The following is a 16,353-nucleotide window of genomic DNA, read 5'->3' on the forward strand; positions in this document are numbered from 1 at the left end:
ATTAGGTTAGATTTTCTTATTCTAGTATGGATTTTTTTAAAAATTCAGATTGTATTGTTATGAACTTTCGTTGGTTCTCTTCTATCGCAGAGGCGTAGCTTTTAGTGCGCACTTTTGTGTCACTTTTTGTGTGTAAGTTTTGTCTTAGGTGTTTTGCCACTTCTCGTGGCTTTTTAATACAAATTCATTCATAAAAAAAAAACAATATGATCTTTCAAGTTTGAACTATCAAATACTAAATCAACATTCAAGATAAGCAAAAAATAAATCGAAAAGGAGAAAAATCTAGGCATGGATCTCGTGTCTTAACTCAACGAAGATCTATGTTTCCGTAGAGCGGGGTACTTGGATAATTGTTTTCGCCGATTTGACAAGCAATCCGCTCTATGCAACAAAAGCTAGTATTTTTCGGTTTTCATATTCAAAAAATGCTAAAAAAATAGATTTATAAACCTCTCCATATTTAGATCTAAAAGAATATGGATCTTAAACTCGAATAGACGCTAAAGATTCTTGAGCGATCTAAAACTTCGGATTAAGAAAGTGCCAAAAGACCTTCAAAATTTATTCAATTAAAATAAAATCCAAACAAATACCTTAAAAAAACTTATTGAAAAAAATAGATCTATAAATAATAATACTATGGGCGGAGAGAAGATGATTTTCTGGTTAAGCGGAAAATCATCTTCTCTTCGCCTTTAAAAAATGAAAAGAAAAAGTTGTTTTTAAAGTGAAATGAGAGCACAATTTTTAAATAGAGTAAATGTGTGTTTACTTGGTTACTATTCTACCTTATATTTTTTTGAAAATCTATTCTACCTTATATAGTTCTTGAAAAAAAATGGGTTAAGGTTCAAACTGAATTCTCAAACTTTTATGGAAACTTTAGATTCTACATTCCAATACATTAAACGACAAAGATATTAAAATAAAAAATTAATAAAAGATTCAAATTATAAATCGACATCATATATTATTATTTTTCAGTTAGAGTGTGTAGGATTAATAATTCTTTGTTAGAAATATGCATCAAATTTTACTTTAATGATAGATTTGAGACATAGTAAATATAATAAATGTATACTTATCAAAAAAAAAATCTTTGTTTTTTGCTCTTACTAAAATGCAAGATGGTGGAATGAATTTTTTATAACCACTTTATGGGGGTTGGTTCCTCTGAAATAATAAGAGAATGAAATGGAGAATAAATTATTTTTACTATTTTTTCTACTTTATCCAAAAATAATTTAAAAATAAAAATAGATTATTTTTTTATTGGGAATGACTCATTTCTCTCATTCCTTTCAGAAATTAATTTTCATTTTTATAGTAATTAAATTAAATTTTAGTTCAATGTGTTAAACCAAAAAAAAAAAATACTAATAAATAAAATAAGATACATCTAAAATTAATTAAATTAAATTTTAGTTCAACGTGTTTTGCAAAAAAACAACTAATAAATAAAATAAAATACATCTGAAATTATAAAATTATTTAAATTCCATTTCCTTTTCCATTCCGATCATGCACCGGATACAAATGAGATTACACCATTAGACGATATTCTTGATTAACTGATAACATAATAACATTGATATGTTTTTATTGACCAAAAAGTAAAGGTATACATTGTTGTACTGGAACAAGAAGCACACTGAACATAAATTAAGTGTCTTAATCACACAAAATACATAACATAATAGGCTAAAAGGATCAATAATTAACAAGCAAAAACAACTAATTGCACTATGCCTTCAGCTTAATTAGCTTGCTCATGACTGCCACTGGTGCCTAGCTATATTGCATGCTCTGTAATCCAAGTGATTCTCACAAACTTAACAACTGCCATAAATTGCTATCGCACCCCTGAAATTATATGAAACTATTGTCTCTCCCTTAAATTTTAAAAAACCAAAGTTTTTCTGACTTTGAGATCATATTAGAGAACTGAAATCCCATATTTTTTAATGGGATTTTAGTTAAATGGAAATATAGTGTTAGGGGAAACAATAATTTTTTTTAAAATTTTGAAAAAGAAAATAATTTTCATATAAACTCAAGGGTGATAGTAGCTAATTCAAATACTAATTAATCATCGAGATTGACTGGATACTTATCTATGCAGTCCTTCCAGGCACAATTAAGTGCGGGTTTAATGTCTCGAAGCGCCACCCATACTGCACTATTACATTTGAAGCCACCGCCGAGGCCGATTTGCCACACACGGTTTCCTTTTCTCATCTTCTTCTTCGATTCAATGTACCCTAACTCATACCAAATCGAACTTGACGAAGTATTTCCGAATCGATGAAGAGTCATCCTGGACGCCTCCACGTCTTCTGGTGAAAGCTTCAAATTCTGCTCTAGCTCGTCAATTATCGCTCTTCCTCCGGCGTGTATACAGAAATGGTCGAACGCCGACTTGAAATCCGGCACGTACGGCTTCATCTTCGCTTTAAACAGCTTGTTAACCATAAGAGTTGCTAAGTAGAGAAGCTGCTCGCTAATCGGTAACACCAAAGGACCCAACTTAGTGATATTAACTTTTAAAGCCTTACCACAAATAGGGCTAACATCTCTCGTTAACAAAACGCCGACGTTTCCTTCACCGTCTTGCTGTTGCCGGAGAGCATTAAACGCCTTGTCGTCAGAGCCGAAATGCGTTCTGACGACATGAAGAAGCTTATACTTCGCACGTCGTTTATCGCTAGATTTGTTAGAAAGAAGCATTGCAGCTCCTCCAACCCTAAAAATACAGTTAGAAATCAACATGGATTTTTCATTTCCTTTATACCAATTTAACGTTATAATCTCTGTGCTAACCACAACTGCATTACAGTTCCGGTAAACTTGCAGCAAATCTTTCGCAAGCCCGACGGCGATAACTCCGGCGCTGCAGCCCATACCACCCAAGTTGAAAGTTACGATATCGGTCCTTAACTTATACTTATTTACGATCATAGCAGACAGCGACGGAGCTGGGTTAAATAAAGCACAGTTCACAATAAGAATATCGATATTTTTAGGGTTAAGATTAGTATTAGCAAACAGATTATCTAAAGCACCAAACATAACCATCTCAGCTTCTTCTCTGGCAAGGGCAATCGTCGGCCGGGGAGGAATATAACCGACGGCTTCTGGAAGATACGTTTCGTCTCCCATACCGGAACGTTCCAAAATCTTTTCCTGGAAATCTAGTGAAGACTCCTCGAAAATTCCGAATTGTCTGCAGTGCTCCATGAACATTGACTTGGGAGCTTTGTGTTCATCAGGAGCGCGATAGCAAGAGAAATCAATCAAGTAGATCGGTCTGGGTCTGATCAGAAAATAAACGATGAGGCTGAAAATGAGAAAAGTACAGCCGAAGGCGACGGCGATGAGATTATTCTGTAGGAAGCTCCCCAGACGATTGAAATCGTCAACGTTCATCTTCGAAGCTTCCATGGATGCAACTATAATTAAAGGAATAGAAGTTAGGGTTAATAGATTTGAGATTAGATGATGGTAGAGAAGTTTAAGATATTTGACATTAATGCTCTGCGAGACATTTGGTACATTTATTTTAGTACCGTTGTCCATGGAAGAATTGAATGGCTTAATTGAAGATACGAATATGAAAAATATAGAGGGAAGAGCAACTGTATCTTGGGTTTGAAATTGCTTGTATTTATAGAAAAACAATTGTTGTTTGTGCGTATTGCATCAAAACATAAAATATTAATTTAATGTTAAATTTTTTGAAGACTTTTCAACTCTTCTCAGAAAAAAAAAGATCAACTTTTTACTAGTTTTTTTATGGAAACTTTTTTATTACTTTTTTTTTTGGAGAATAAAACTTTTGAATAACCTTTAGCGTTTTGAGTTTTCCTTTCAATAATAACCTTTAGCGTTTTGAGTTTGCCTTTTAATTTCTTTATTATTCTTTTCTTTTGTAATTTAATCACATTTTTAAAATTTTGATAAATACTCCATATACATTTTAAATTCTTACATTTAATCTACCAAACAACATACTACCTCCGTTCTTTTTTAGTTGTTCATTTAGCCAATTTTATTTATCTATAAATAGTTGTCCATTTAATAATTCCATGTGATATTAGCTACTTATCTTCCAAGTTTACCCATCCCTAATAAATGACCCTATGTTTTAATTTAAAAGGCATTTATTAACTAATAGGGCTATATTAGTATTTTTTTTTATAAATTAAGACAAAAGAAGCACTATCTTGGTATGTGCAATATTGGCTAAATGGACAACTAAAAAAGAACGGAGGTAGTAACATTTATGATACGAGAGCTAAATTTCTTATCATTCTATATGCCATACATTAAAAGTCGTTGCTTTTTTCAATTTTAAATACAAATTACTCTCAAATTCTTCAGATATATTATTATCATATTTTTATCTATTTTATTTAAAAATTAAATAATATAATCCTCCACTTTTATTTTCGATAATATTTTAATTTTTTTTGCTCAATTTTGGCGTTTATCAACTAAGTCAAAAACTTAATATTAATATAAATTTTAATGATTTAGTGACTTAAATTTAATTTTTTTTAATATTAATTAACATTTTAATTTTAAGAAAAATATTGTTTTTGTTTTAATGTGTATATTAAATAAGAAAATAAAAAAAAGATAAATATCATAAAAGTGATACAAATTAAATGGTCTTTTTAAGCTATTTAATCTCATAAAATATAATTTCTATTTGTGGACTAAATTAAATTTTTTTAAAAGTATAGTCCTTTGATTTACTTGACTTATACCAAAAATAAATAAAAGTGCTAAAATATTAATGAAAATATAATTTAATAATCAAGCCATTTGATTTTTAAATAAAAAGGACAAAAATATGAATTATGATATACGTGCCAAAAATTAATTTATTAGTTTCAAAATTAAAATGCATAGCTTTAGTTCATTCTTGTAATAATATAATCATAATTTTTTAAATTTTAATCAATTGGTGCAATTACTAAATTTAATTTTTTTCAGTTAAACATAAACTAATTATTGTCTCCATTGAATTTAAAAATGAACATGTCTTTTAAATATAGATTAATAAGACAATAATTGATATATTTTTATCCTTAATAGTGGTGGTGTAATAAATTTGTTTAGAATTATATTTATTATTATTTAAAAAAAGGAATTAAAGAAGCACAACGTTCCTTATAATTAAATGGCATTAAAACATGATATGAATTTTCTAAATGGAACATAAAAAAATAAAATGTATCCCTTCCTAAAAATGACAGAAAGAGTACCAGTTATTATATAATCTCTCTGTCCCAAATACTAGGTCATCTAGACAAATACATTTAAGTTAATTAAAATTAATTATTTTATCTATTTTCGCATCTATATCATTTTATTTTATTTTCATTTTATAACTAATTTTTAATGGATATAATTTCGCATTGGTAACTAAAAATGACATTAATTATATATTAAAATCTCTGATTAAAAAATCGGAAAAAACCGGTAGGTTGAACTAGAGACGGCAAGTTGTTCGGTGTGATTTACCCAATACACTTGAGTCGGTTGGACCGAGTTAAACTAGTTGACTCGAACGAGATTGTCAGTTGAACCGGTGATTGAACCAATTCAACCGGTGATTGAACCAATTGAACCGTTGGTTCAATTGGTTAGCCCTTGTCCGTATTTTCAATTTATTTTTAGGTGTAATTTATTCATCCGATTGAACAAAAAACTGGTGGCACTAATATTAGAACCTGTAATGTATTTTGGCTTAATGTTTTAAAAAAATCCCGACCTTTTATCCCCTTTTTAATCCTACCCTGACGTTGAAAAATTGTCAATTTTATCACAATTTGCATTTCTTTCATTTCAATTGTACCCTGAAGTATAAAATTGACCTTTATTTATTTGACAAAAGTTCATTAAATGTATTTAAAAATAGTCAATTTAATATAAAAAGTTAATGTAATGCAAAAAGGGTCAATTTAGAGCATTTTTGCTAAATAAAAAAAAGGTTAATTTTATGTTTTAGGTACAATTGAAATTAAAAAATGCAAAATAGAGTAAAATTGATAGATTTGTAACGTCAGGATAGGATTGAAAAGGTGATGAAAGGTTAGAATTTTTTAAAGACATTAAACCATGTATTTTAGATAACTCTCGAATATAAATCATTATATTTTAAATACTAATGTAATTGCTGTGATACATGAATAGAAAATTAATGCAAATCTAGTCTTTATTCAGAGAGATTTTGATATCCAGCAAAAATATGGTTGCGAGTACAAGAAGTTAATCGGGCGTCCAATCGTGTCTTGAAAAACAAACAGTAAACAGATAGTTCCAGTCATCAGTGTCGGCTACTTATAATATGGTTTATACTGTACGATATTTGAAGGGCTTAATTATTTAAAAAAAATCTGATTTTAAAAAAAATCTGATTTTGAATTTCTTTTTGTTTATATCTTGATCTTAGAAAACAGTCATTTGTATCCAATTTTGTGTTTTTATATTTCGTTCCTATCCAAAGTATTAAAATTGGCTCTTTTCACTTGAAAAAAAAAATTTAAATAATCTTTCAATTTATATTTTTATACTAATTAGACGTATGATATAACTTTTTATTTGATTGTTTTTAATTTTTTTATCCTTTAATTCATTAAATTGTCAATTATATCTTGTATTGGTAAAAATAAAACCTGGAAACTCAAAATTGGGTACAAATGACTTTTTTACAAGGTCAGGGTATAAACAAAAAATATTAAAGTGGCCTTTTTTAAGTAATTAAGCCATATTTGAATTAAAACTAATTATATAAAAATCATATAAAATTAATTTAAAAGTCTCTTTCTTGTTTAAAAATAAACATAACTCATACTTACATGCCTTTTATCAAAGTTCATATTTTTTTTTGTACCAGTTCATACATGTCTCATTTTAAAAGTTCATATTTATTTTAAATCTAAAAACAAATTATACTTAAATAATTAATATTATCACATAAAATATGATAGTATGAACAAATAGTACTCGTACTTAATAAGAGATAATTATTATTTATCTTTTCAGTTCAGATCTGAAATATTTAAATAATAAATTAATTATATATATTTAGATGGAGTATAATCCAACATCTTTAATCTATCTTTTTCGATCGTCTGACGTAGCAATCAAAGAGTGCATTGATTAAATTCTGTTTTTTGAGATGTCTCCAAAAAATATTTTATAACCCATATATCTTTTTAATCTAATTTTTATAACCCACCTTACGTAGTAAAATTTCATTCGTTTCATTTTCATTCAAAAGTGTATATCTAAAAAAACAGAATTTAATCAATCGACTCTTTATTTCACGTCAGGCGGTATAAAAATGAGTTAAAAATATTGGATTATACAATGTTACTCAAAATATTCATAGAAATTACTATAAATATGAAAGAGCCTCACCCCATGCTTTCTGTAAAGGCGGCTATAGAAATAATTGTAGCATAATTGGTTGTCATGGTTTATTATAATTCAAATGTTATTAAAGAGGATCGACCAATCGGTCAAATCTACACTACCACTTGAGACTTATGTATCAATTATTAGTTAATACAACTATCGATCAAGACGCATATATAGAAAGAAAGTGAAATCATCAAATATCCTGCCTTATCCGACGTTACTAGAATTAGCAGCAAATATTTTTTTTAATAATACTAAAATTATTATTATTAATATATATTAATAAAAAACAGTGGCATATTACTGCTAATAAAACGTTGTTTTAAGTCATTGGTAATAAAATTTATTTAAAATACTGATATAATTTAACTAATGACAGCAACTTTTAAAATTATTCCTGTAAAATGTCTTTTAGCAGCAAAAAAAAAATTAATTACAAAATTATTGTTATCAAATACAGAATTTTTTGTAGTAACTCTCTTCATTCCGTAAATATGTTATAAGTGTAAAAGATAAAAATTTCACATTTATAAGTATTAAAAGATACCAACAAGTTATACTTCAAATGGTATAAATATTAGACATTGAACTGTCGAAATTGTAGATTCAACTTCTCCCACAAACTCTTCCTCTTTCCAATTATTAAACAAAAAATAAAGATAATATTTTCAATGAAAATTAGTATGGGTTAATAATTTAAAAAATCAAAGTTATTATATTTAATAGAGTCAGTAAGGATAAAGTGATATTTTAACACTTCTATAAAAACAATTTTGTTAATAAATAACATCACTATTAAAAACAAAAAATTAGTGACCTATAAACCCCAAAGCTGTTAGTAATTCTATTTTTATTTAATGAATAATTTACGACAACTTTTAAACCGCCGATGAAAATTATGTTGATAACTTTTTCCGACAGACACATTTTTGCCGGCTATCTGTCGGTAGGTATCGATGGCCATCTTTGTCGGCAGACATCGATGATTACCAACATCATCTGTCATTCATAATTTGTTTGTAATTTTACCAATGACAATGTCGTCGCTGAACCGTCCGCTTAGCGCTGATGGATCTGTCCGTCAAATGAGTCAATAATTTGCTGACAGATAAATATGTCAGTAGTCTGTTAGTAATCATTTTTGAAGAAAAAAATAATTGCAGATAGATTTTGTTGGCAAATAATTTTCTACGAAAATATACAATTTTTTTACATCATCTGTAGTTCACAACCCGTCTGCAATTTTACAGACGACATTGTCATCGTTGAACCATCAACTTAGCGCTGATAGATTTATCTTTGGAAAATGAGTCGACAAATTGTCAACAGAGAAATATGTCAGTAGTCCATCGGTGATCATTCTTTAAAAAAAATTAATTGCAGACAGATTTTGTTGGTAAATAATTTATAAAGAACATATACAATTTAAAAAAATTAAAATCCAATCAAAAATCAATTGATGATGCATCAAATATGCATATATACAATATTCAATTATATATAAAAAAAATAAAAATATTACACAAAACTATTTGGCTAATCCCCTGAAAACCCCCCCATCTTTCAACCCCCCTTCATTTGCACCCTCACCTTTCAAAATCTTCAATTTTACCCAAATTTCCACCTTTCATTTTCAATTGCACCCTAAAAGTATTAAATTAGCTCTTTTTCACTATAAAAAAGTTCAAAACGATAATTTATATTTTAATTCATATTCTAAAATAGTCCTCAATGTTTAAATTTCAACAATAAAATCATATTTTCTAAAATTTTAAAAGTTAAATTTATTTATATAAAATAGAAATCAATTAAAAATATCATTAAATATGGTTTTGTTGTTGAAATTTAAACATTAAGAACTATTTAGAACATGAATTAAAATATAAAGTATCGATTTCAACTTTTTTTAGTGACAAAATCCCAATTTAATACTTCTAGGGTGCAATTGAAAATGAAAGGTGATAATTTGGGTAAAATTGGAGATTTTGAAAGGTGAGAGTGCAAACGAAGGGGGGTTGAAAGGTGAGGGATTTTTCAGGGGTTAATTCAAACTATTTCAATACAGACACTATAAAAATACTACTAACTAGTCTAAACTAGTGTCTTAAAAACCGGACCGGCCGGCCGGTCGAACTTGGAACCCGGTAATGATCCAATTCACAAAATATAAAATGTCGGAAATATGATTGAACCGGTTTGGACCGGATTGAATCGGACAAACTGATTATTCAACCGGTTATTGAACCGGTTGGACCGCTAACAGCTCGGTATTTGCCTACGATGATAGAAGCGAAGCTAACGACCGAGGAGTGCAGGCGTAGTAAGATGATGCATAAAAGTCAATATAATACTATAAACTCTGTTTTCTATTGCCCTCATCGGCCACAAACTCAAACCATGGTCCATTTTCATTAATCTGATATCTTCATCTTCATGAGATGTAGTAGAAGTACTCTCACCACTTGTTGAATTGAAAGCAACATGACTAGTTGCTTGGGTACTACAGCAATTATCTTCATATAGCGTTCCTATATAGTATATCTTTTATTCTTAATAACCAAATCAATCCAAACTTTTAGCGACAATTTTAATTATATCGGAACCTGTCAAATATATCAACTGCATCAGATTTTCATTTATTTGTTTCAATTGTAGACAATTAAAATAAAATAAACTCTAACGTTTGAATGGAATTGACTCTAATTGAATCAAAAAAATCAAATCGCCTATGATTGATATAATTGACATTCTTGCCGGCGTTTATATTTATTTAGTATTTAGAACTATATATGTGCGTTTTTTAGAATGAGACTATTATTTTAGAAGACGAAGTAATATACATTAAAATCATTTATCAAAAATTAAAATATAAAAATATTTAATTCTTGAAATGAACACATACTTACTTAAGCGTCAACTAATCTCGAATTCATATAAATAATTATATCATTATTCTTCGTATATGTTTAGAAAAGAAACATTAAGACGCTAGGATGACCCTCCATAAAAATAGTATATCTCTTTTGTCCCTTTAAAAATATGTATTAGACTAATTTCGTTTGTAATTTCGTTTGTTATTTGCATACACTTTTGAATATGATATTACAAGAATACCTTCATTTAATGAGGTGTTATGATATGATCGGTTTAGTCCACGAATGACGTGGTGGACTGAGTCTACCTAATAATTTCTCTTAAAAGAGAGTAAAAGAAACTAAAATTCAAAGTTAATACCTCCATTAAATAAGGGTAAGTGTGGTATGTTGTCATAAAATTACTCATTTTACATAGATTATTAAATTTCTTAATATTTGTGTTTGTCCTAAACTGCCTATCAATTTAAGACGAAGGGAGTATTGGTACGATTGTTTATATTCACAGTGATTGAACTAAATGTATAACTGTTAAGAGGAACCAAATGAATCTAGCATTCAGTTTGTGATTGAGCCAGTTAAACCAGCCAATTCGGTCTGGTTGAGTTTGCGAACTACTGATAGATAACCACTTGTCAGTGTTATGTTAGAGTGTTTATTTTATGTATTGGTTGTACCATGTCATATTTATAATAAATTAATAAATATTTGTATAGAAAATATTTTAATTATTATTAATTTTTTCACATGACTAACACATCATTGGTTTATTGTACGAATGACATGACGTAATTGTTGCGTGCGATAATTTTTCGTGATGTTAATACTCAAAGACTATTTCCCACATGGTTCAATCATACATAATAAATTAGATGAAAAATATAGTTGGAGTATGGGAATTGTATAATCATTTTCATTGAATCTCTAGTACTATAAAGGCTGTGGCCAGGGTTGAGGTGAAGTTTTTCCATATCTGGCAAAGGTTGGGTTGTTGATAAAGGGGATGGTGTTATTATTGACATTACTCACACAACCACCTCTATAATAATATTCTCCCAAAAAAATTCCTTAAAGACAAAATAATATTTCATATATAAAAAATAAAATTTTAAAGGATGAACTCTGTAATATACATTTCTACATTTTGAATTTTTTTATAAATATTAAATAATAATAATTGATTTTAGAAAAAAAATTATTTATTTCCTTAAGTTTCGACCCGATGATTAAATAAACTTTCAACGTCCGGAAAAATTCAAATATACTCCTAACGTCTTAAAAAATGAACAATCAAACTCCCGATTTTAACAATCAGACCCCAACGTCTCATTTATGAGTCAAAATCGGGGCATGATTGCTTACTTTTTGAGATCCTATAGATAAATCTTAAAAACATAAATGATCATTTTTCATTTATTTGCGTTCATTTTTGTCGTTTTCTTTATCTTATTTTCTTTTGCTGAATTGTTTTGTTTTTAAAAGATATGACAATGTTGACAATTATTAGGGATTAATCTCTTTGTTAACAAAGGATTTATGTATAGTACTTATTAATAAAATATGCATATCAAAGAAACTATATTTTGTTCTCATTTTATTCTCTAAAAACACTTTGACCACATAAAAGTTTTCTTACAGTTTATTCATTGGCTACCATCAATAATATAAAAATTAATTATATTAATTGTTGATGGTAGCTAATATCAATTCTATTTTTAATTTTTTTAATTTTTTAATTGTTATTTTTTTTAATTATGATAAAAACTGAATTACTTCCATTTTTTAGTACGAAATTTAGTATAGAAGATTATCTATTGAGACGGCTCAACAATAAAAATAGAGTTATTTGGTCAAAATATAGATATGTTTTTTACGAAAGTTATATATATATATATATACACACACCAATGAGCTATAACTCAAATGAAAATTTTTTTTATTTTTTTTCATGTAAGTTTATTTCGTATTCTTTCATGAAAATTAAGAAGAGTTTTTTATCTTATTGTTATAGTTAAGTAATTATGTATTTGAAATTTATAATTTATAATATGTTCTGCAAATAATATAACAATATCTTACTCAAATATCTCACTTTATACCGGGTCAACAAAAATAGTTATATCTTTTAGCTTTTGACAAAAAAAAATAGTTATATCTTAATATCTATAAACTAATGATATGTGTATGCAGTGGCGGAACCATAAATTTTTTTCAGCCCGGGCTAAACAACATGCACTTATTAATATATAAATTCGTTTGTATAAGATTTATACTAATAAAAAACAAATAATAACTATTATAATAGATCTTTATATTAGTTTCGATCGCGGCGAGACAATTCAAATAATAAAATATTAGTCATTACTGTCATAAAAAATCCAAATAATAAAATTTATCAATTGTTTATCAACAAGATAAAATGACAATAATTAAAAATATTATTGTATCTAAGTTTCTAACCATTTCTTTGGTTTTTCAAATATAAAAAAATAATGTTAATATAGCTATTCCACAATATTATACATTTGTAAACTAAATTAATTCACACAAATAATTTTTCTAAAAAAATAATACTTATTCAAATTTGGAGATTTTTTGATTTTGAAAGAGAATTTAAAATTAAAAAGATTAGATTGAAAGTTTTGGAAATTAAGTTAGAAATACTGGAAAATACATATAGAATATAAATTCATGGGTTTGGTTAAAGAATTGATGGAATTATTAAGAAATTGACAGAATTAAAAAGGGGTTGATTGGTTAATGGAATTGAAAAGAGAATCTAATTCTCTTAATTTAAACAGCACCAAGGGGCTAAACCTAAACGACAGCGGTTAGCCCCTTTAATTTATTGTTTCCAAAGGCCAAACGATTTGTTTGGCGTTTAGAAAAAGTTTTTAAAATGGATCGGACGACATGTCGTTCGGTCCATTTAAAACCTAAAAAAAAAGAGACGTGTTGCATCTTCTTCATCTGTTTTTCATAGAACAACTATAGCAGCAGCCATGGCTGCTGTAAACAAAACCTTCCACAGTCCACTTTTCCGCCGGCTTCACCGGTCCCAGTCCTTCCACTTTCCGACGGCAGCTCGGGCTCGAGCCTACCCGAGCCTAAGGGTAGTTCCGCCCCTGTGTGTATGAGGTTGGGGGTTTCACTCTCAACACTTACGGGCAGTATGCCTATTTAAAATATGTCTAATATTAATTCCCACTAACTCCACTAATAATTAGAGTAGGCTATCTTTCACAAAAAAAAATAAAATTAACGAAAATATAGTTAGTGTGAATGGATTAATTAAGTGCAGGCAAATACGACAATGGTAAAATATGGGCCAACAGATCAAGTTGGGATTTGATGCTATAGCACTATCCAATCCACTTGCATTCTTTCTCTAGTTTCTATTCCTTGTAGATTATTTAGAAATTAAAATCATAATTTTGAATAATAAAATATTCATTTTCAGCCCTACTCTTTCATACATTTAAGATAAAACCTATCCTAATATCTTTGTATTTTTTTTTATATATTTTCATTTCTTTACTTGACCTACATACTTTTAAAAACAGTTTTATAAAATTATTTTATTAATAAAATTACGAAGGTGTAAGAGATCAAGTAAAATTGTTTTTAAAAGTATAGGGATCAAATAAATAAATAAAATTATTTATAAAATTATTTTCAAAATTATAGAGACCAAATAACGAAGCAAAAATATTTAGGGACGAAAATAAAAAAATGAAAAATACAAAGACCTTAAGATAGGTTAAACCTAAATTTAATACATCTAACTTATTCTTTACACTTGTCTGAAACTATTGTTTGAGGCAAAACAAAATAGTTTTAGAATTTTATTAATTACTAATTAGTTGATTTTTTTAGAATTTTATTCATTAATTAGTTGATTAATTTATCTTTTTTGTCAAACAACAAGTTTTTATTGATAAAAAAAAAATTGAAAGTCCAAAAATTACTGCTACGTCAAAAATATTTTTATAAATCTCAAATTAAATAGTCACTGACAAATCTCATTTTTATTTAATTTAATTATAAATACCACATTGTCTGGTTAAATAATATTTTGAATTTTTTTTATTATATAGCTAGAAAATATATACTTGTATTTATACATTATAAGTTTTAATGTAATAAAAATTATATTATCGAAGAGATGTTATTGTATCAATTTATCGTAAAGGGTTTTTATATTTTAGGTAAACTATGGAATTTTGAACTTTGAGTGTATTTTTGAAAAATTAAGTGCATTTCTTAATAGTTTTGTTGTTAACCCTAAATTGTAATCCAAACAATAGGTCTAATGGTTAAGAAAACAAATCAGGATGTAGTTTAGAATTGGAATAAAAAAAACTTGCATTTCCATAGAATTCCGACCAGAGCGAACGCACGAGTCCGCCTGTGAGTGGTTCCACCGTTGATGCGTTTAATAGTTAATTTTTTAATATATAACATCACACTGGCATATTTAGGCATGATTCTCAACGATTTTCCAACAATAAATCTGTACTCCATCAGAGATACAATCCTAGAAAGAAGCTGATTAAAGCCATGCACAGCATTTGGGCAACATATTGCAGTCGTCAGGGTGTGCGTTTGCCATTGGGTTGGTGAACTGAATGAATTGGTGATGCATTAGCAACTGCATCATTTATTAGCAGCTGCGCTGGAATTGCAAGTTGCAGTCACCTTAATGCATTGTGGGGTTTCTTATTGAATCTTCGTCGCTTTACATAACTGCTTACATCTTCTCATTTCCTCATTTATGAACATTTAATGAACAGTTGCTGAGTAACATCTCACCCAAACAAATTCTAATTTGACGACTTAGAATAATGTTTTGAGTGTATAACATGTTTTTTTATTGATTTGGAAAATAATTCAATGTTGATTGGTTGTAGCAATTTGAACTTGATATTGGATATTTTTCTAGCTTAATTATGGTGTTAGTCAAAAATTAATTAATTATTTACTAGAGTTAGTTCTTTTGGTAATTGACAAGTGACAATTAATGGCCGTTGCATATTAAAGGTGGAAAGATACAATTATAAGAGGCCAGCCTCTTTATTGTACGTACACCTTTCTTTCTTTCTTTCTTTTTCTAAAACTCTTGCATGACCCTATTAAATTCTTCATTCAGTTCATAATATTTTTCGCATTTGAAAAAATATTTTAATTCATAATATTTATCACTTTATAATATTAAGAGAGCATTTATTCTTAATTTTTTTTCAAATTTATCCTCATCAATAAATAACTTAATGAGACTAAAAGGATTAGTAAAATATAAAAAACACTAGTAATTAATATGGACAATTTAATAAAAACGTATATAAATCAAAATATATCTATTACTTTCTTAATCAATGTAAAATAGTCAAATACAAAAAAATTATGGACCAAAAAAAGTAACAAACTTTTTTTATTATTATTATTGTTATTTAAAATCCACTAATAAAATAGTATTTATTAATATCTATAAGTAAATAGAAATTAGTGGCTACATTAAATAGGGATATCGTAAGAAAAATACAAAAAAATTATAAAAATTTATAAATTAATTTTGTTTTGTTAAAATTGAAAAATTATGATAAATTGGACGATTCTATTAGAATGAAGGGAATATATTTATTCAATTTGCTATCCTGATTAGGTGTTAAAGTGGTTTAAGTAGGGTGTGCTAGTTTTTTTTCTCTAGCACAGTCCATTAAGATTTAGATTCCATATCTTAGCTAGCTTAGGAGCATCTCAATGCTAATGCTATTTCTAATGTTAAATTTAATATGAAAATAATAATAAAATGCTATAGTTAGTATAATATTCTACTTTTTTTCCCGATGCAATATGTTAAAAGTAAGTGTTATAATTATTTAATATGATAATTATCTATTAATTTTATATTTGATAATTTCTAATTATATATTTTAAAATTCTTTTAATGCAATCTATTTTTCTTCTTTGGCTTTTTAAAAATAAATATTAAGAGAATTTATGAATTGTATAAAAATAAATTATTTTATATATTTCTTATTTTATG

General features: G+C 27.6%; 1 protein-coding gene across 1 annotated transcript; it reads right to left on the reverse strand.

Annotated features, from left to right (window-relative positions):
- Window positions 1-1,578: 1,578 nt before the first annotated feature.
- On the reverse strand, window positions 1,579-3,650 carry LOC126665335 (3-ketoacyl-CoA synthase 4-like). The gene has a single exon (XM_050358106.2). It carries the CDS (start codon window positions 3,577-3,579, stop codon window positions 2,089-2,091), a length of 1,491 nt encoding a protein of 496 aa, XP_050214063.1. The 5' UTR covers window positions 3,580-3,650; the 3' UTR covers window positions 1,579-2,088.
- Between the last annotated feature and the right edge of the window lie 12,703 nt (window positions 3,651-16,353).

Source organism: Mercurialis annua, linkage group LG1-X (genome assembly GCF_937616625.2).
Source record: "Mercurialis annua linkage group LG1-X, ddMerAnnu1.2, whole genome shotgun sequence".
Taxonomy (NCBI): domain Eukaryota; kingdom Viridiplantae; phylum Streptophyta; class Magnoliopsida; order Malpighiales; family Euphorbiaceae; genus Mercurialis; species Mercurialis annua.

Coding starts and splice junctions, on each gene's coding strand:
- LOC126665335 (XM_050358106.2), bottom strand. CDS start 3,579: ATGGACAACGGTACTAAAATAAATGTACCAAATGTCTCGCAGAGCATT.